This window comes from Nicotiana tomentosiformis, chromosome 5 (assembly GCF_000390325.3).
Source record: "Nicotiana tomentosiformis chromosome 5, ASM39032v3, whole genome shotgun sequence".
NCBI lineage: Eukaryota > Viridiplantae > Streptophyta > Magnoliopsida > Solanales > Solanaceae > Nicotiana > Nicotiana tomentosiformis.
The window spans coordinates 132019340-132041763 of NC_090816.1; the positions used below are offsets into that span (position 1 = coordinate 132019340).

Genomic DNA, 22424 nt, shown 5'->3' on the forward strand with positions numbered 1-22424 from the left:
ACAAGTGCCTTCAAGGACCTCTCGTAAAACATAATTGGTGCCTCCTGGTCCTAAGCACACTGCCAATGGTCCATCGAATGTTCTTCTGTATAATGTTCCATCTTCAGCCAATGTGAATCGAGCAGCTTTGGTGCGTAAGGTCCTCGACTCTTTTGGGTCCGATGGGAGCTTTCCATTCTTCAAGTATTCAATATATTTATTCCTCCAATCCCAGGTTAAGCTTGTATAGTTTACCTCGGCATGACCTTCCTCGATCACGGATCTCGAGAGTTGAATGACAATCCCCGAGCTGATCTTATCTTCCTCGACCGACGACCCCAAGTTTGCAAGTGCATAAAACTCATTGTTTTGTTCTCGAGGTACATGCTGTAAAGTCCATTCCTTGAAACGGTGCAAAGTTACTTGCAGCTTGTCCAAATACCTTTGCATTTTATCATCTCGAACTTCGAAGGTTTTGTTTACTTGGTTCACCACCAGTAAAGAGTCACACTTGGCTTCAATGACTTCTGCCCCCAGGCTTTTAGCTAGCTCGAGACCTGCAATCATGGCCTCGTACTCGACCTCATTATTAGTTAACCTATAAGTTTTGATAGATTGCCTAATAGTGCTGCCCGTGTGCGGTATCAAAACGATGCCAAGCCCGGACCCCTTCACATTCGAAGCACCGTCTGTGAAGAGGGTCCATACCCCCAATGGTGTACCCGATTTTAACAAGAGTTCCTTTTCATCTTCGGGTACGAGGGTTGGCGTGAAGTCAGCCACGAAATCTGTTAAAATTTGAGACTTGATGGCCGTCCGGGGTTGATATTCGATATCGTACCCACTGAGTTCGATGTCCCATTTGTTCAATCGGCCCGATAGTTCGGGTTTGTGTAAAATATTACGAAGTGGGTAAGTGGTTAATACGCATATGGAGTGACATTGAAAGTATGGTCTTAACTTTCTAGAGGCGCTTATCAGTGCAAGTGCCAATTTTTCCAAAGTGTGGATATCTAGTTTCTGCTTCCCCTAAGGTTCGACTTACATAATAAACTGGAAATTGCGTACCTTGCTCTTCTCGAACTAGGACACCACTTACCGCAATTTCTGATACTGCCAAATACAAGTAAAGTTTCTCAACCGCCTTTGGAGTGTGAAACAGTGGTTGGCTCGATAGGTATCTCTTCAATTCCTTTAAAGCCTGTTGGCATTCCGGGGTCCAGGCAAAATTGTTCTTTTTTTGGAGTAGAGAGAAACATTTGTGGCTTCGATCCGGTGACCTCGAAATGAATCGGCCTAAGGCAGATATCCGTCTAGTTAGCCTCTGCACGACTTTTACATTATCCACGACGGTTATGTGTTCAATGGCCTTGATTTTCTCGGGGTTGATCTCGATCCCCCGATTCGATACCATAAAGCAAAGGAACTTGCCCGAACCGACCCCGGAAGCACATTTCTCGGGGTTGAGCTTCATGTTGTATTTTCTTAAAGTCTCGAACGTTTCCTGAAAATGAGCCAAATGGTCCTCTGTGAGCAGGGACTTAACTAGCATGTCATCAATATAAACTTTCACATATTTACCTATTTATTCCTCGAACATTTTATTTACTAGGCGTTGGTAAGTAACTCCTGCATTTTTTAGCCTGAAAGGCATCACATTATAACAGTATGTTCCATACTTGGTGATAAATAAAGTTTTCTCTCGGTCCTTCGGGGTCATTTGGATTTGTTTATACCCGGAATAGGCATCGAGAAAAGTAAGGATCTCGTGGCTGGTGGCATCGATCATGCGATCGATGTTAGGCAACAGAAAAGAACCTTTGGGGCACGCCTTGTTTAAATCTTTGTAATCTACACACATTCTGAGTTTGCTCCCCTTTTTAGGGACTATAACTACATTGGCTAACCATTCGGGATACTTCACCTCTCGAATGGACCCTATTTTGAGAAGTTTAGTTACATTATCCTTTATGAATGCGTGCTTTACCTCGGGCTGAGGTCTTCTCTTTTGCTTTATTGGTTTGAACCTAGGGTCCAGGCTTAGCCTATGCATCGTTATATCCTGTGGGATCCCTGTTATGTCTAAATGGGACCAAGCAAAATAATCTATGTTATCAATAAGAAATTGAATAAGCCTTTTCCTGAGCTCGGGGGTTAATCCCGTTCCTAGGTATACCTTTCATTCAGGAAGATATTCAATTAGTTCGACTTGATCCAGTTCTTTAACCGTTGATAGGGTAGTGTCGGAATCATCGGGGACCATAAAGGATCGAGGGATACCTTGCTCATCATCTTCGTTAGTCTTATGATCTTCTAGTTGGGTCGAAGATGACGTCTGTGATTGCTATTTGGCATCACGTTCCCCCTTCGAGTCCAACTCCTTTGTTGATGAAGGCGAGGATATCAGAATTGCTTCTTCAACGGAAAACATTTTTCTTGCGGCCAGTTATTCTCCGTACACTGTTTTGATTCCCTCCGATGTTGGGAATTTAAGAACCTGGTGGAGGGTCGAAGGTACAACTCTCATATTGTGGATCCACGGCCTTCCAAAAAGGGTGTTGTACCTCATATCGCCTTCGATTACATGGAACTTCATTTCTTGGATAGTCCTGGACATGTTTATCGGCAGAATTATCTCGCCTTTGGTAGTTTCACATGCCATATTGAATCCGTTTAGAATCAGGGTTATGGGTACGACCTGGTCCTGTAGACCGAGCTGTTCTACAACCTTTGATCTAATAATATTGGCCGAGCTACCTGGATCAATTAACACACGCTTAACTTTAGTTTTATTCATAAGTACAGATATTAATAGTGCATCGTTATGAGGTTGCATGACTCTTTCTGCATCTTCATCATTAAAGGACAGTATTCCTATGGGTGCATAATCTTGAGTTCAAGGTCGCTTCTTTCTCATAACTGATGTCTTAGTGCGTTTAAGAACCGGCCTTTGAGGGGTATCGATGCCACCGACGATCATGTGGATGACGTGCCGTGGTTCTTCCTGTTCGTTTTGCCTACCGAAATCCCTATTTTTGAAATGGTTTTTGGCCTTGTCGCTTAAAAAATTTCGATGGTGCCCTTTATTTAATAACCGGGCTACCTCCTCTCTTAGTTGCCTGCAATCTTCCATTCTGTGTCCATGGATGCCATGATATTCGCATATTTGATTGGGGTTCCTATGGGAAGGATCGTCCTGCATGGGTCGAGGCCATTTAGTGTCTTTGATATGTCTGATAGCCGACACGATGGCGGATGCATCGATGCTGAATTTATACTTCGATAACCATGGTGCTTCCTTAGGTGCGGTATGCCTATCGAACCCATTTCTGTTCATCAATCCCCGAGACCGTTGGCTTCGATCATTTCTCTTTTAGCCTCGTACGGGGTTACGTGAAAGTTTGATACCCCTACAATCTCTATTATACGGTCGGTATCGATCTTTGTTTGTCCTTGGTTCTCGGTCGATATCCCTTTTAAAAATGGACCCAGAACCCAATTGTTCATCTTCGACCCTTATTTTAGATTGATACCGATTGTGCAGATCGGCCCAAGTAATAGCTAGGTATTCGATTAGATTATGCTACAGCCGTCGTGAAGCCATAGAGCTTCGTTCGTTCAGACCTTGAGTGAAAGCTTGAACAACCCAATCGTCTGTGACTGGCGGTAGATCAATTCGCTCCATTTGGAAACGAGATACAAATTCTCTTAGCATCTCGTTATCCTTTTGTCTTACCTTGAATAGGTTCGATTTCCGGGTCTCGACTTTTGTGGCCCCGACATGTGCTTTTACGAAATAATCTGCAAGCATAACAAAAGAGTCGATAGAGTTAGATGGTAAATTATGATACCATATCATTGCCCTCTTCGACAGGGTTTCACCGAACCTTTTCAATAATACAGATTCAATCTCATCATCCTCTAGATCGTTCCCTTTAATGGTACATGTATAAGAGGTGACATGTTCATTGGGGTCGGTCGTTCCATTATACTTAGGAATTTCGGGCATGCGAAACTTCTTTGGGATTGGTTTAGGAGCCGCGCTCGGGAGGAGGGGGAGGCTTCTATACGAATTTTTTGGAATGTAAGCCTTTCAATATTAGGGGTGTCATGACCCAAACCTATGGGTCGCGACGGGCACCCGGTACCTTACTCAATCGAGTACCAACATATCATATCTTTTTGTATCATACTATTATAGATAACTGAGCCGGATAGGCTGCTGTGAGATAAGTAGAATATAACATGTAATACCAATTTATACATAAGACATACGGGCCTATAAGACCAAAATAACCACTCGTACACTGAATATAGGCCGACAAGGCCATATAAACTTTTACGAACATGACATCTGTCTACAAGCCTCTAAGAATACATAATTATCATAAAGGTCGGGACAGAGCCCCGCTATACCAAACAATACACGTCTAAATCATACTGACCAAACAAGCAACTCCGGAGCAAATGGAGCGCACCAACACCTTCCGCTGAGCTGATAGCCTACTTGGAGGACTCTTGACCTGTCTATCGGGATCTGCGGGCATGAAACGCAGCGTCCCCCAGCAAAGGAACGTCAGTACAAATAATGTACCGAGTATGTCAGGAATGAAAATCAGCAAATAATAGACATGAGAGAAACATGGAGTAAAAGACTCAACTTGTATGTCTGAATAGATCTGTAAATCATTTCATATTTATAATGTCATGCATATGCATATAAATGTCATACCATGCATAGGTATATGCGTTCATAACATCATCAAGCCTCTGAGGGCATCCCATCATATCATCTCGGCCACTGCGGGCAAATCATCAACGTATACCAGCTGATCAGGTGGTGGTGCGTATATAATGCCATATACGCGTATATAACGCCATCTGGTCATGGGTCAATGTGCATGTATAAATGCATGAAATGCATATGAAATACGTTAATAAAATCTCTCAGTACGTCATAAGACCATTATGCCTCTAATTAATATCATGAAATAAATTTACATATTTTTGAGACCCATGAACAGATGATAAAATAATATGACACGTGGGGAATCAAGAACATAAGCATCTCTAATATTTCTATGAATAGAGTCATGTATGAAAATTATGCATTTTCTCATTTCGTTTGTGTCGTATGGGTCATGTCAAAAGAAATAAGGGATAGCCTTAACATACCTGAGTCAATTCTCTTGGCAATCCCTCTAACATACATCAATTGCGACAAAACACGTAACGACGAATCAAAGTAGAGGAAAATCCGTATGATATTCTTGAGAAAGATTGCACTGTACTCCCTTAGAATCGCAAAATCCCGTTGCTATTATGCTAAGAAGTCTCGTATGAACTTTGTTCCAAGAAAAATCACGTTGAGATATCTTTCTTGTATGAATTTGTTGTATGAACTTTGTTTCAAGAAAAAGTCTCGCAAACTTTCTTGTATGAAATCACAATTACAAGAAAGAAAAGGACTGGGAAATGGGGAATGAAATAATCAAGTAGTAGTTACTGCAAGTAGTGCAAAGTCTATTGAGCCATAAACGGAACAAGTGGAAGTAATGGGGTTTCTCTTCTTCTTTTTTTTCACTTTAGTCTTACTTTGTGGAATTGGAGAAGAAGAGTAGGTGTGAAATATTTGTTGCCTAACGCTACTTTGATAACCTTTCTCTTGAATTAGAAAGATGTTAGGTTTTAATGTAATGACTAAGCCACATATTAAATGTGCCACATTTTCACTCAAATGGAAGAGTCATCATATGTATCTCCATGTGGCGGCCACGTTTTGGATCATTAATCTTATCCAAAGACTTTAATTAATCAACCACTAATTATTAATTAACTAGTTAATTTCCCCATTATCCAATAATTCACATAATTAAGGATTATGTCAAATTATTTAAAATACTACTCACTTTTAACACACCTTATACACCTTACTATCATGGTCATATGGTACCTTCTATGGCACTAGTCCATAAATATCGGGTACTTTAGCTCGGGCCATATTTTATCCCAACATGACAAACTTCGACGAAAATTTATTTTTTTTCGATTTGCTTACCCTCTCACCTTCACGAATTTGCTCATCACTTGTTTGAAATAGAATAAGGCTTATAATCTTAAAATAATCTCATTCCCGAACTTACGTTGATTAACTTACGACGAAACTTTAACGTACGAAAATATGGGGTGTCACAAGGGGTGCCCCCGGGATCTGATCAACCCTGGAGTTGTACGTTTCCACTTTTTTGTTTTTTTCTTCGATCTTTTTATCTCCTACCTCTATTCGTTTTGTCAGTTCTTTGAACATCTTAACAATTTTGGGATTAGTCCCCGATTCTTGCTCATTTGACCTTACTATAGCTGGTCCCGTTTTGTGGGTGACTTCTTGGGGTGGACTAGGCTTGAGTCTGGTTGGTGCCTGGGTTTGGCTCTGCAACTGGGCTATTGCTACTTGTCGAGCTTGCAACATCTTGAAGATCATACGTAAGTTGATTCCGTTTTTCTCAGCATTTTGAGTATTCCGAGCTGCAGACCGAGTTCCACCTTGAACGCTATTTTCAGGGTCGGAACGTTGGTTTGCCTCGATAGCCACATGTGAATTAACGTCTATTGGCTCTTCGACCCGAGCTCCAATGGCGTCAACAAGCGGCCTTTTGGGCCCTGGGCGTCAAGTTATTGTTCTCACCTTGAAAGCTAGTTTCGTTGTCGATAGGTAAGGCCATTTAATTGAGAGCTCGTCGTTGCTAATCTGAAATCAAAGATACTTCCGAAAACAAGCGTGAAATGGTGTGTTTTGCAGATTCGTATCAAATAACCACCGTTATCCTTAACCCCACGGTGGACGCCAAATTGTTTACCCGAAAAACGGATAGAGTTGAATTTGTACGTAGTTCTAAGGGTGTGTGGTATAACTTGACACAAATCGTAAGAGTAAATAAAAATATCGAATATTGACTGTAAAGAATAAAAAATAAGCAAAGTTGAAAAGGAGATGAATTATGGATCAAGCAAGATGAATCAATCTATGAAGCTAAAAAAGGATAATTCTTCAGTAGGGGAATGTATGATGTATGAGTTATAATATATGCCAAAAACTTCCTTTTTACAGAAATATAACCATCTATTTTATAATAGGAGATCATATTTTAGATATAATTAAAAATACATAGTGGGGAACCTATGATAAATCAATTTTTTCATAATTCCCGCCGAGATTCTCTCCTTTAGTGCGGCTGCAACGGCTCTTGTCTATGAGCTCGATCTTGATCGGACTCGGTATTGGTCGATATTGGTCGGTTTCCAGTTTTGGAGCTCGATACGGGTGTGAGATCGATGCCGACTCGGGGTCCGAAAATGACTTTGGCTCGGTATTGGTTGGCCTCTAGCCCTTAAGCTCGATTCCATCACATCTCATCATAATTTAATTCGGATCCGAGCTCGATAATGACTTCGAGCTCAGTATTTGACATGTCCCTGAAAATTGAAGCTCGTTTGTGCCTTCTTTGGATCTCATATCGATCAGTCATACGAAGACCGAGATCAGTTTCGACCGTATACATCAATATATTTACAACAACAATAACAACAACAACCCAGTACAATCCTACTAGTGGGGTCTGGGGAGGGTTGAATGTACGCAGACCTTACCCCTACCTCGAAGGGATAGAGAGGTTGTTTCCGGGAGACCTCGGCTGAGAGACTGAAATTCAATATATTTATGAGTGAAATTCAATAGACATTATCAACCTTATAGTGAAATGCTATAGCTTTTTTTTTTTTAAAAGAAAAGAAAAGAAGCAAAGAGTAGTATTAAAGAAATGATTTATCATTGACGTAGAAGAGGATGTGTTAGTTGATTTATGATTTTAGGGTGTTTTTGGTACGAAGAAAAAACAATTCTCGTCGAATGTGTTCCTGAAAAAGTACGTATGTTTGATTTTGGTAAGTGAGCAGAAAACATTATCGCAAGATCATTTATATATAATTTTGGAAATATTATGGGGGGTGGCACTCGGTTTGGCGTGAGTGGTGGGGTGCAAGGGATTGGAAGGGGTGGATGAGTGGGTTTGGATAGGAGATGTGACCTTTTAGGTCCATATTGCTAAACGTGCTCAATACATATTTAGACTTAGTGAATTTAGAATGAATACGATTTTATTTATATATATATATATATATATATATAAAAAAAAACTCGAGCAAATGAGTAATAACTAACCGTAGGACATAAAAAAAGGCAGTCCGGTATACTAAGCTTCCGCTATGCGCGGGGTCCGGGGAAGGGCCGGACCATAAGGGTATATTGTACGCAATCTTACCTTGCATTTCTGCAAGAGACTGTTTCCACGGTTCGAATCCGTAACCTTCTGATCACATGACAATAATTTTACTAATTACGCCAAGGCTGCCTTCGCACAAATATAATGAGTTGAGTCAAACCTCTAAAATTGTTCTTAGATCTGATAATTTCCTACATGTATTGATCTTGCAATAAATACGTCAACGTGCATGGGGTTTCCTAAGTGCAGGATGCACCAAATGTCACAAGGCATGACGTCCGTACGGTGCATGTAGTTATAAGGTACCATTGCACGTTAACAACTTTTAGTCGTAATTATCAGTCGGTGATATGCAGAATTTAGTAAATTATTATTAGTATATTAGAAGAGAAAAAGAAAAACATATGCATATGGGCCATGTTACCTCATGTGCCCCCTAGTATTCTACTTTCATCGCGGCATGTGAGAAATATTTAAAGTCGATAAATAAATTTAAAATTAATTTAGTTTCAGACCCTTCATTAACTAAGGGTTTAGCTTCGAGTTCTTGAATCTTTGAATGTGAAGGGCTTTATTCGACATGAATTCGACTTGGTTCCGTTCGGTGGGCTTCAGATACCGAACAAAGTTAACCGATAAATAAAATATTGGGAAAATGATACTGTATAGCCGCTCTTAAAATTATAATCGAATATATATATATATATATATATATATATATATATATATATATATATATATATATATATATATTTACAAGGGGTAAATATCCATAATTATTTGTAAGGGTAAATATCATCAATGGTCATTCAAATTAAGCTTTGTAACATAAAAATTACTTTTTTTTTTGGTAACATAAAAATCATTTTAGTGTAGCCTAATTAACACATATATATATATAAGTAAACGACAAATATAAATGTTAGCCGGAAAATTGACGTGCCTATCCTAATCCTCTAATTAATTTATTAAAATTTTACACAAAGTTATTTTTTAATTTGAATTAACAACTTGGTCGTTGCAGTTATCAAGCTGTGATCATGACAAAAACTGATGCTCATATTTGAATTTACAAACTATATGCAAAAACTACTGCTCATATTTGAATTCATTTTCAAAATTACCAATTGACGTACAAAGGGTTAACAAACTAAATATTACTGCTTATTATTGAATGAACTGACAAAATGCGCCTATTAAGCAACATCGGCCCAAAATACTGCTTAATAAGCAACATAAACAGATAAAAATGCATCATACAATTGCGAATAATAGACCTCACTAGTTGTGCCATTTAAATTGTACATTTAAGACAAAAATCCAAAAACCCCTTTAGATACTTTGTTCTTAAAAACTGTAGGCATATAAATTTTATCGGAATTAAATCCAATAAAATAATTTGGACTATATATTAAATATATTTATTCAAATAAATATTACGGGCTAATTTAATTAGATTAGTTAGATAAGTCCAATATATAAGGTTCAACGTTGGGCTAACCCATTTAATTGGGCCACAAATTATGAGCATACTTCATCAAGCCCAAGATGTCATCTTCCTAGAGGCCTAGCTTGGTGCCACGTGTCAAATGACGTGGCATGCCAAGTCAAACGGAAGAGTCAATATGATCATGTCACGTGTCAAAATGACAAGGCATGCCAAGTCAAATTAAAAGGTCAATGAAACCTCGCCACATGTGCTAGTGACATGTTCTGGCCAATCAAATGCGGCCTTGTCACACTTCAATTTGATTGGTCGGAAAGAGATTGTCTTATCATAACTCTTCCCTCCAACAGCTATAAATAGGGGTTTTCATAACCCAGAAAAGACGCCATAAGTTATAACAAGAAGCAAGAAAGAGCTCGTGGATCAAACACTACAAATTCCTCCACAAGTTTCAAGCTTCAAGCAATCAAGTTCAAGTTCAAGCTCAAGAACGAAGAACAAATCAATTTCAAGCTCAAGAACGAAGAACAAATCAAGTTCAAGCTCAAGAACGAAGAATAAATCAAGTTCAAGTTCGAACAATCAAGCTCAAGCTCAAAACAAAGAACAAATCAAGTTTCAAGAGAAGCAAGTTCAAATCAAAATTCGTGCTAGTTGAATTCAAGATTATCGTTCGCGACAACAAACTATATGTTCAAGATCAAGCTCGAAGACTCTTTTATTTACTGTTGAAAAGTAGAATCAAAGAATTCATTTTATACACTCTCATTATTTAAAATAAAATACTACGATTGTTGTAATATTTTTCGTTTTTGATTTTATTTTCTCGACGTAAATTTATTGTCTACAAATTATGGCACGTCCAGTGGGACCAATTATGCCCTTCATATCTTCCTCTTCGAAATCAAAAGCTATAAATTTCAAAATCAACATATGCGGTAGCCTTAAAAAAAGTTATGCAGTGTTGTTAAGAATTTTATCAAGGTAGTGATTCATATGGGTAATTTTACCGGAGAGCCGCTTGTATAAATTCGGAAAGGAAAATCCTTCTATTGAATTATGGAAGTAGCAGTACTCTTTCTTGACACACACGGATTTTTCTTTTATTGGAAAGGTGGCATATCTTTGCACGTTTGTGAAATTGATTTCCAACAGATTCAAGGCAAAAAGAAATTCAAAAGTTGATCATTCGCAAGCTACATTTGAAGAAGATATACGCGAACAAGTCTCAAAAGAGCACTTCCTTGCGGGCCTCATTATTGGAACTTCAAGTCTCGTCTTCAAATTTCGACAAGCCTACACCCTAGACAAAATTTGAAGTAGAGGGCATTTGTAGACATCAAAATTTTAGGATTCTTGAAATTTTAGGAGTTTATTCGGGTTATATGGAGGCTACTCTACCAATACCTTAACTTTGACGCTACTCTAACCCTAAGCCACTCCTATAAAAAGGGTTACGTATTTCCCTTAAAAAATAATATCTCAAAAATTGAGATCATCTCAGCAATTCCATTAACTCTCGGAATATGCACAAAGAGATCACATATACGATTTCCGAAATTTCATAAAAACTCTTGGAATATTCATTAATAGATCGAAGACATGTCAAATATGTCTTGCTCAAAGTTCCAGCAATATTCAAGATCCAAATTGAGTGATGCTACATGCTTATTGATCATCAAATATATCAAAGAGATGCATATCATTCTACGTTCGAGAAAAACGCTGCTAAGGCCCTCGAATTACGGATAACAAATCGGAGGGAAGAATCAAGGGATAAACAGAATTGTACATGTATCGTTTATCAATAAAATTATGTTTCTTTATATTTATATTGTGGTTGTAATTTATTTTTGTATTACAAATAATTTATTGCAAATAAAAACTCTAGACTTCTTTTTAAATATTATAGTTCAGTCATGATTCTTCTCTTTCACACTCTTGCCTCTCTTAGAAACAGAGGTCGTTTGGTAGCTGGTTAGGAGAAAAGTTATCCATGTATTGGGGGCAACATAACTTATACAATGTTTGGTAGCCTTTAGTTATTTTGTACAAAATTCAGCATAACTAATACCATGTTTGGTTGCTATTTTACAATTCTACATAAATAATACATGTATAAGTTATGAGCCAATCTTTGTATTATTTTATGTGGGGTAGAAGATGGAATAACTAATACATGTATTAGTAATACATGTATAAAATATTGAAATGACAAATTTACCCATATCACTTTACACATAAAGGCCTCATTCAATTAATTGATCTGTATCAAACCCTTTGGAGAGCACTGATGCCTCACTGCTAGGCTCTTCCTATTCTTAATCTATTAGAGACAATCAAAAAATAAGTATTTAACTTTAAAATTTATATAATGTGTATCAATTTCTAATACAACAAACTAAATATTCAAAAAAGTAATCCCTGCGTAACTAATTCATGTATAACTAATACCTGCATAACTAATCCATCCATTACTTATTTGTCACGACCCAATTTAGGATCATGACTAGCACTTAGGAGCAAGTGCTCCCAAGTAAGCCTCATCGGTATTTTACAAAAAATCAGACAAAGTTTCTCCTGTTTTTGGACTATCCAAAAATTTTCCTGTCTCAAAATCAACAATCAACCATCCTAATATCAAACCAAACAAGTGACAACTTATCAATCAAAACAAGTCTCCACCATTACTAATTAACCCACTAACAACCAAAAATATTAATTTATCTCCAATTTCAATAAGAAAGTGCAATACTCATCATAAGTCCATAATAACAAAAGAATACTCAAGACTCTAAAAGAATGACTATGGAGCGACTCTAAGAATTCAAAGAAAAGACTATAACAATAAATAAAATCTCCGCCCACGCGAACAAATGCGAGGCTCACCAACAACTATCAACATGTGCGCTCTAATTAATGAAATTCTCGCCCGCGTCAACTGCTGTCTCTGTAAAAAAAATTAGCGGGGAGTGTGTCGCTAGCTCATTGAGTAATAACACTTAACCACAACCGTTTTTATTAGGGACAAGTCAGAAAATATGCTACTATATCAAACAGAAAATAACATAAAAATGCCCTTTCATAAACATTAAAAAAAATTCTGTCTCATCATGTTTTTCTTGTAGTATAATACAATTAACAATTCAGTAATAAACTCGGTAACCACTATATAATATCAATATTCACATTTGGGAGGTTTCAATGAACGGATCATGTAATCGGTATAACTGTGGACTTCTTCGCAAGAAGTCAAATATAACGGTAGTCCCTACTCGAGAAAAATCGGTAACGGTATGCTAGTTCTACCTTCCCACTAGCGAGGGCTGTAACGGTAATCGGTAATTACAAGGTGCACCAGGTCTAACGAACCCCCGTTAGCTACGGGATCCTTCAAAGTCTACTCCCATTTATACGTGTCTCCGTATCCGTATATACTCATAGGAAAATATTTTAAAATAATATCGGGCATTTCGGTTCTTATCAAATCATGTAATTTCATTTCGATAACAGTAAATTCAAATAACAGTAAAACATATCTAATGACGACAAGAATATTTAAAACAATGGTAATCATCTCAAATAACTATTTCGGTATCATATCGAGTAAAAGACTTGTCCCATATGCAACTCAAAATAATCGGTAACATATTCATATTAAAAATCATGTCTAAATCATGCAAGTTATGAAAACACAAATTGCGGTAATGTTACTACTCACAATACTCGTACCGAAATACCGAATGCTTCACCTCGAGCAATTCATACAACTTTCTCCAATCAATCTATAATTACATGATATTGATCTCATGTTAATTTCCAAGTTTAGGCTAATTCATAGCTAATTGAGAATGCCCAACCCTCAAAGTTTAATGTTTGGCTCTTAATTCGTCGAATTATAATAACCCAACAAATCCCTCTTATTCTACTTGAAATATCAAGACCCATTTCAGTATCCCAACTCACTACTATCAAAATTACATTGTAAATTTTTCCAATATCACCAATGTTAGTAGCAATCATATTTGATTACCAATCACTAACGAAACGGAAAGGTTTTTGAAGGAATACCCATTTCTTCTCTTTTTTTTTATTGGCATATACAGAATATATAAGTTTATACTCCAAACCTATAGTACCGATTCATGAAAAATTCCATGAACTCGATTTATTCATTAATTTTAATTCTTCAACTAATTCTCAACCTCAACTCTATAGCCATGGAATTTATGAATCAAATCTATGAATTAAGTTCAAAAATTTACCTAGCTTGTTCCCCTTCTCTGTAAATCCCTTTGCTAGAACAAAGTAAACCCACTTTGTGGTTGCTTTTGATCGCCTCTGTCCGTTTTGATTTTGCCGAGCTTGGTCCCTTGTTCTTTTGTTTTTGAATGCTCAATGCTTTTGTTTCTCTTTAGCGCAGCTTTGCTGCTTTCCCCCTTTCCCCTTTCCTTTGTTTTTGATATATAGGGTATTACATCCTCCCCACCTTATGAAATTCGGTCCCCGAATTTAACTCAAGTACGTACCTGTAGACTGAAACAAATGGGGGTACTTGACTCTCATAGCATCTTCTATTTCCCAAGTAGCTTTTTCAATTGTATGATTTCGTCATAAGACTTTTACGAACTCAATTTCTTTTGATCGTAGCTTTCTTACTTGCCTATCAACAATAGCCATTTGTTCCTCCTTGTAAGACAACTTCTCATCAAGCGGTATAGCAGGTGTTTCAAGAACTTGAGATTAGTCTAATATACATTTCCTTAGCATTGAGACATGAAACACTGGATGAATAAAGGATAACTCGGGAGGAAGTGCCAAACGATAAGCTACAGCTCTCACTCAGTCTAGTATCTCATACATTCGTATAATCCTGGGGCTCAGCTTGCCTCTTTTCCCAAACCGCATCACACCTTTCATGGGAGAGACTCGTAGGAACACTTTGTCCCTAATTGTGAACACTAAATCTCTTCTTCTCTTATCCGCATAAGATTTTTGTCTGCTTTGAGTTGTAAGTAATCTATGTCTGATCAACTAGACTTTGTCCATAGCTTCTTGTACTAAGTCAGGTCCCAATAAGTTAGTCTCACCAGCTTCAAACTATCCGATAGGAGAACAACATCTTCTACCATACAATGCTTTGTACGGTGCCATTTGAATACTGGACTGGAAGCTATTGTTGTAAGCAAATTCAGCTAAAGGTAGATAAGCGTCCCAACTACCTCCAAACTCAAGAATGCAAGCTCTCAACATATCCTCCAAGATCTGTATAGTACGTTCAGACTTCCCGTCTGTCTGTGGATGAAATGCAGTACTAAGATCTACTCGTGTACCCAATGCTTCTTGAAAAAATTTCCAAAAGTGTGAGGTAAATTGTGATCCTCTATCATAGATGATGGATATGGGGACTCCGTGAAGTTGGGCAATTTCGTTCATAAATATCTGTGCATATCTTACTCCATTATATGTAGTCTTCACTGGCAAAAAGTGTGTTGATTTTGTCAAACGATCTACAATCACCCATACCGAGTCATAATCTCTAAGGGTTCGTGGTAGACCAGTGACAAAATTCTTAGTAATTATTTCCCATTTCCACTTTGGAATCTCAATTTGTTGTAATAGTCATGCGGGTCGCTGATGCTCAGCCTTGACCTGCTAACAAGTCAAACAACTAGAAACAAAGTTAGCAACATCTTTCTTCATACCTTCCCACCAATAAAATTACTTCAAGTCATGGTACAATTTTGTGGATCCAGGATGTATGGTGTATTTAGAGTTATGGCCTTCTTCAAGAATAGCATGTCTCAACCCATCTACATTTGCTACACATAGCATGTCACCCATTCGAAGCATACAATCACTTTCAACAATCATATCCTTGCTTTTACCCGCTAAGGCCTCATCTAAGTATTTGCATAATCGCTCATCCTCATATTGGGTGGCCTTAATGCGCTCAACTAAAGAAGACTTAGCCTGAGCACAAGATAATAATGCCTCTGAATTTTCGACACTAAATCTGATACCTGTATCTTATAGTCTCTGAACATCTTTGGCCAAAAGTCTCTTTGCAGGAGCTATATGTGCCAAACTCCCCATAGATTTTCTGCTCAATGCATCAGCCACACATCGGCTTTTCCAGGATGATACAAAATAGAACAATCATAGTCTTTGAGTAGTTCCATCCAACGACGATGCTGAAGTTTCAAATCTCTCTGCTAAAAGATATACTTCAGACTTTTATGGTCAGTATAAATCTCATAAGTTTCGCCGTATAGATAATGTCTCCAAAGTTTTAGAGCAAATACCACTGCAGCCATCTCCAAATCATGTGTAGGATAGTTTTGCTCGTGCTTTTTCAATTGTCTCGAAGCATAAGTAATAACGCGACCATTTTGCATGAGAACACATCCTAATCCCACCCTCGATGCATCACAGAACATCGTAAATCCTCCGGGACCTGATAGTAAAGCTAATATTGGTGCAGTTGTCAAACATGTTTTGAGTTTTTGAAAGCTCTGCTCACATTCCTCCGTCCACTGAAACTGTGTATTTTTTTGTGTTAGCTTGGTCAGCGGTGCTGCTATTCTGGAGAAATCCTGCACAAAACGCCTGTAATAGCCTGCCAAACCTAAAAAGCTATGAATCTCTATAGGAGAAGTAGGTCTGGGCCATTTCTGCACAGCTTCTGTCTTCTTAGGATCTACCATAATTCCATCTTTGGATACAACATGCCCCAAAAATGATACTGAGTCTAGCCAAAATTCACACTTTGAGAACTTAACATAAATCCGATGCTCTTGCAATGTCTGCAACATAGTCCTGAGATGATTCTCGTGTTCTCCTTGGCTACGAGAATATATCAGGATATCATCAATAAATACTATTACAAATCTATCCAGAAACGGCTTGAACACCCTATTCATTAAATCCATGAATGCAGTTGGAGCATTAGTCAGTCCGAAAGGCATCATAAGGAACTCATAGTGCCCGTATCGAGTTCTGAAAGCAGTCTTAGAAATATCTTCATCTTTGATTCTAAGTTGATGTCAACCTTTGAAAAGTGGGCAGCTCCTTGTAACTGATCTAAAATGTCATCTATACGAGGCAAAGGATATTTATTGCGCATTGTTATCTTATTCAACTGCATGTAGTCAATGCACATTCTCAGGGATCCGTCTTTCTTCTTTACGAACAGTACTGGTGCACCCCATAGAGATATACTCGGTCTGATAAAACCCTTATCTAACAAATCCCGCAGTTGTTGTTTTAGCTCATTCAACTCTGCTGGCGCCATCCGATATGGAAGTATTGATATGGGCTGTGTGTCAGGTGGCAAATCAATACCAAAATCTATTTCTCGTATTGGAGGAAATTCTGGTAAATCCTCAGGAAATACATGAGAAAATTCTCTCACTACTGGTATATTTTCTATACTAATTGTTTCTTTTCTTGTGTCATTTACAATAGCTAAAAGACCCAAGCAACCCTTCTTCAGAAGTCGTTGAGCCTTCATAAAAGATACAACTTTGCAAGTCTTTGGAACCTGACCCCCTTTTAGAACAAAACTAGGTTCGTTTGGTATCTCAAACTTGACTATCTTTGCATGACAATCGACGATAGCATAGCAAGAAGATAACCAATCCATTCCTATCAGCACGTCAAAGTCAATCATATCAAGTACAATAAGGCCAACTAGAGTATCTCTACCCTCAACCTAAATCTGGAAAGCACGATACACGCATTCAGCTAATAGAGACTCTCCAACAGGAGTAGTAACCAGAAAAGGATCATTCAATAGCTAAGGTTGTCTACTAAACCTCAAAGCAAAGTACGAGGACACATAGGAGTGAGTAGATCCCGGATCAATCAACGCAAGTGCATCAAATGAACAGACAGAAAGAATACCTGTAACCACAATATTCTAGGCCTGAGCATCCTGTCTAGTAGATGAAAAAACTCTCGCCTGACCTCTACCACCATTCCCTTGTCCTTGGTTCACAGCAGCACGGTCTCCAGCACCTCAACCTCTATTTCCTGTACCTGTAGCACCTGAAGTATTACGAGTAGTCTGATTAGGTGCAGCTGACTGAATATAAGCCTGGTTGAAATTTCTTGGAGGCCGAGGGCAATCCCTCAAGTGATGTCCCAACTGGCCACACCGAAAGTACTATCTCGTTAAAACACGATATTGTCCCAAATGTGATATACCACAGGTCTGGCAGACCAGAGTAGTGGCATATATCTGCCCAGAATTATGATGTCCAGATGCTGACGGTCCCCTAGTACCCTGTCTTTAATGTGGACTGTGAAGACAAGTGTGTACCTATCTGAGAACCCTGTTGTTGTTGTCCCTGATTTCGTGCTCTTCGATTTTCAGTGAAACCGCCACTGAAGGACCCTCATGTCTTGGCCTTCTTACGTAAATCACTAGTTGCACGCTCATCACGTCCCTTGTTTTCAATCTTTCTAGCAAGGTCGAATGCAGTAGAGTAGGATAAAGTCTTCATCTGTGGGGCTACTGCAGTGTATGGACGACCAACCAATCCATCAACAAACCTCTGAACTAGAGCTTCTTCGGTAGGCACTAAGTAAGGAGTATATCTAGCCAACTTACAAAACTTGGTGTTATATGTTGACACATCCATATCTGGAGTCTAAACCAATCTCTCAAAATCTCTAGCATATTTTTGCACCAGGTTGTCTGGAAGAAAATGATCCATGAACAACTTACTGAACTCGTCCCATGTTAGTGTTGTTACTCCTGCTGGCCTTCCTAGCAATACAGTTTCATACCATGTGTTGTCCATATCCTCTAGTTTGTATGCTGCGAGCTCCACGACTCTCTCACTAGAACATCCAAGAGAACGTAATGCCTTGAATGTCCCATCCAAGAAACTTTGAGGATCTGCTGAATTATCGGAACCTGTGAATTTTGGTGATTTCAATTTCAGGAACTCTTGCAGGGATACCTCCTTATTCCCGAAAGTGTGAGTCTGTGCAGGTGCTTGTGTCTGTAAAGTAGCCTGAGGAGCTGAACTTCCACCCTAAGTAGGCACCAATGACTCTAACACATTCAATAACCTTGCCATTGCGTCTGCAGGTAAGGCAACAGTAGGTACAACAATCGGCACTGCTGGTGGAGCGTCCTGAACTCCCTGCCATTGCACTTGATCTGGCATAGCAGCTTGGGATTGACCCATGTTCCCAACTTCAGGTTAAGGAGCAGTTTGTCTTTTAGTTTGATGAACCCCAACTTGATCGCCACCCTGGGTAGTACCACGTCCAATACCACGTCCAACAGATGAGGGTGTGCGTGTTCTAGCCATCTGCGAAAGAAATACTCCAAAGTCAATCTCAAGTTATCTCAACGCACGATCAAATAATGAAAGAAGGGAAAATATTCCTAGATGTTCATGAGCCTCAAGATCATAAGTATGGGCGCCTACATACACATGAACAAGACTCTACTAAACATTGCTCCATGACTCGGGACTTAAAGCCTAAGCTCTGATACCAACTTTGTCACGACCCAATTTAGGATCATGACCGGCACTTAGGAGCAAGTGTTCCCAAGTAAGCCTCAGCGGTATTTTACAGAAAATCGGACATTATTCCTGCATAACTAATACATGTATAATTAATACATGCATAACCCTAACCAGCAAACAAACAACCTCTAACAACATGACGCCAGATTTTCGATCAAAGTTATTTCAATTCAAAGTTGTTAATCCATTTTACTATTAATTAGAGGATTAGGATAGCTTCATCAGTTTTCCCGCCAAAATCTATATTTTTCAGTCATTTTTATATTTTTGTTAATTAGGATGTACTAAAATAACTTTTATATTACAAAACAATAAGAAAAGTAACTTTTGTGTTACAAAGCTTAACTTGAATGACTATGGATGAAATTTAAATATCATCCATTTTTGGCAGCATTGAGAAATATAAAAGAGGAAGGAAAGCAACATAAGAAATTAATGGAATTCTATTTGTCTTTAATATTTCAAGATCCAAGAAAACGACTCAACTAACATATTGCTAGAAAAAGTTTGACAAAATTATAACACAGCAAACACGGCGCCTTCAACGCTTATCCTTTTTCATAATTATCAATCAATTATAACATGGACTTTTCTTGTGGTTTGGTCCCATTTTCACGCCCTAACATTCGCCACTTTGTTTAACTTTTTTTTTTCTCCCCTGGAAATTAAATCCCTCTATAAATATTCTCACTTCACTTCTTCTACTTCCAACATTTTCATTCTTCTCTTCTTATTATATCTTCTTTTTTTTCATCTTCATTACTAAAGCAAAATACCCAGTTTAGTTCCCTTTGAAGAGAAGAAGAATATGGCAAAAAGTGGATACAATGTTAGCTTCTTGTTGCTTCTGTCAATTTTCTTGATTTTGCTCACTTTCTCCAATATGGTTGAGGTATATATATGTTTATGATCATTATTAATTAGTCATTGGAAAAATAATAATGTAGTTTTTGTTTTGTCAAACCCTTTTAATAATATGTGTTTTTATCTTCATTTTGGCAGGGTTACAACAATCTCCAGCCTAGAGGTATATATACACTTTCGCTATTTCATTTGGATCCTTATGTATAGAAAAATGTTGTTATATACTGTCAGTGACGAATCTAAGATTTTAAAGTTACGAATATTAGTAGCACTAGGAAAATAAAAAGAACTTAGCAAGTGATAAAATAAGAAGTATCAGCAAAATTTTAGAAGAACGAAAAATGCATCCATTAGTTGTCTATGGAGATCTAGGATTCGGTATTTCAAGCACTTTTTAATTTTGTCAAACACTAAAAAAAGCTAAAAAAAGTTTAAAAGTTTTTGCTCACTAATTAAGCGAGTGAACTGGTCCGTCTTTCTATGCAATGGTACTAACCAGTTTTATATGTAACATTGTCATATATATATATATATATATATATATATATATATCAAATCGAGGTTAATTGGTTCTTGAGCACCCTAATTTTTAATGTGGGTCCACCCCTATGTACCACCGATTTTATGAATTTGACAATGGTGACCGAGATGTTTAATAAATTAATAATTGTAACAATTCTTAAAATTTCATGTAAATTTTCATTATTTTTAAAAAAAATTTATGTGGTGTTGTTAATAGATTGCAAGCCAAGATGTACATATCGATGCTCAGCAACATCACACAAGAAGCCATGTATGTTCTTTTGTCAAAAGTGTTGTGCTACTTGCTTGTGTGTGCCTCGTGGGGTTTTTGGCCACAAACAATCATGCCCTTGCTACAACAACTGGAAGACTCAAGAAGGAAAATCAAAATGCCCTTAAACATTAATTGGGGAAAATTTCTTCAAATATAATTAATAGTCTGAAAAAAGACTATTGTGATTGTGTTTTTGTATCGGCGTAACTTAATTTCTTTTGCGGTTTTAAGTATGTTTAAATGTTTTGTACTTCTCTACATTCATGTTACTAAAGTCTAAGATGAGTTGTAGTACTGGAGCAATATGGTCCGTTAGGATTCATAAGCCGACTTAATTTGTTTGGAATTGAGCTGTTATTGTAGTGTGTTTTTACTTTTTACCATCATGAGAATGTAATAACTTATTTATTGAATCAAGTCTATTTCATGTTTTTTAAATGTACTGATCTGATATTTTTCTTTTTTGAGCTTTGAATTGGGACTTTTTTCATCTCACTACTTTGAACTTGTTTCTAAGTTAGCTGTATAAAAGCTGTTTTGAGTAAAAGAGAACCAATAAACAATATAAAAACCTTGTGTGACAGAGAGGGAAAAACAAAAGAGAGCCAATTTAACCTTTTGTTACTCTTATCCTTTTTTTCCAATAGATGGTCCATATGGTAGTCTCTGTTTTTTTTTAAATAAAGGTTCCGCGAAGGGGTTATATTCAATAATAAGTCAAAAGGAACAAAGAGGGGCGTACACTTGACCTCTTCCTATCATAGCTAGAATGGACAACCCATTCGTACAATTTGACGACAATTCGTACAAATTGAGCGCCCAAAAATAAGGACTTAGTACTAGACTTAGTAAAACCAGTGAATTATTCAGCCAAGATCAAAGATAAACGTGTTTTTTCTCACCTTGATTCTGAAGTTTGGTAGACTCTTTAGTGAAGAGAGAAGTCTTTTTTTCATGTTCTGCAAGATTGGCTAAGAAATGTGTAGGGATATTGCTTTCTCTGAAAGAGTGATTAAATTGTAAGTGACCTTCAGATAACATGAAGTGAATATCATCGATGCCCTCTTTGATCTGCCAAGAAGTGGAAATTTCCTTTTTGATCACAAGAAGAGAGTCAGATTCCACATTTAATCTATTGAAACCATGATCGATACACTATTTCAGTCTAATTTTAATAGCTTGCACCTCAGCTGAGTTATTAGTGGTGCAGCCAAGATAGACAGTGAATGCCATGATCATATGCCCCAGGTGATCCCTCAAAATCCCACCTCCACCGGCATTACCTGAATTCCCTTTGAAACAACCATCCACATTAAGCTTAAATTCTCCAAAATCGGGCTTGTTCCATCTCACAGGAGTGATGTCTAATTGAGGCTGGATACTATCAACCAAATGACAAATATTAGGGAAAGAAGAGAAAAAGTTCAAAGAGGGGAACTTAGAGGAAAGTAGCAGCTGCATCAAGTAGGTTATTTGATGAATGACGCTATTGGAAGAGCGTCTAATGCCTT

The 22424-nt window shown here is 37.8% G+C and overlaps 1 protein-coding gene across 1 annotated transcript; it reads left to right on the top strand.

The window, feature by feature from the left end:
- The first annotated feature begins 19957 nt into the window (after positions 1-19957).
- Positions 19958-21351, top strand: LOC104107867 (protein RSI-1). The gene is made up of 3 exons (XM_009616782.3): positions 19958-20145; positions 20256-20280; positions 20857-21351. Exons 1-3 carry the CDS (start codon positions 20062-20064, stop codon positions 21036-21038), a joined length of 291 nt encoding a protein of 96 aa, XP_009615077.1. The 5' UTR covers positions 19958-20061; the 3' UTR covers positions 21039-21351.
- Positions 21352-22424: the final 1073 nt, after the last annotated feature.

Coding starts and splice junctions, on each gene's coding strand:
- LOC104107867 (XM_009616782.3), top strand. CDS start 20,062: ATGGCAAAAAGTGGATACAATGTTAGCTTCTTGTTGCTTCTGTCAATT. Junction 20,146..20,255: donor CTTTCTCCAATATGGTTGAG/GTATATATATGT, acceptor TCATTTTGGCAG/GGTTACAACAATCTCCAGCC. Junction 20,281..20,856: donor CAACAATCTCCAGCCTAGAG/GTATATATACAC, acceptor TGTTGTTAATAG/ATTGCAAGCCAAGATGTACA.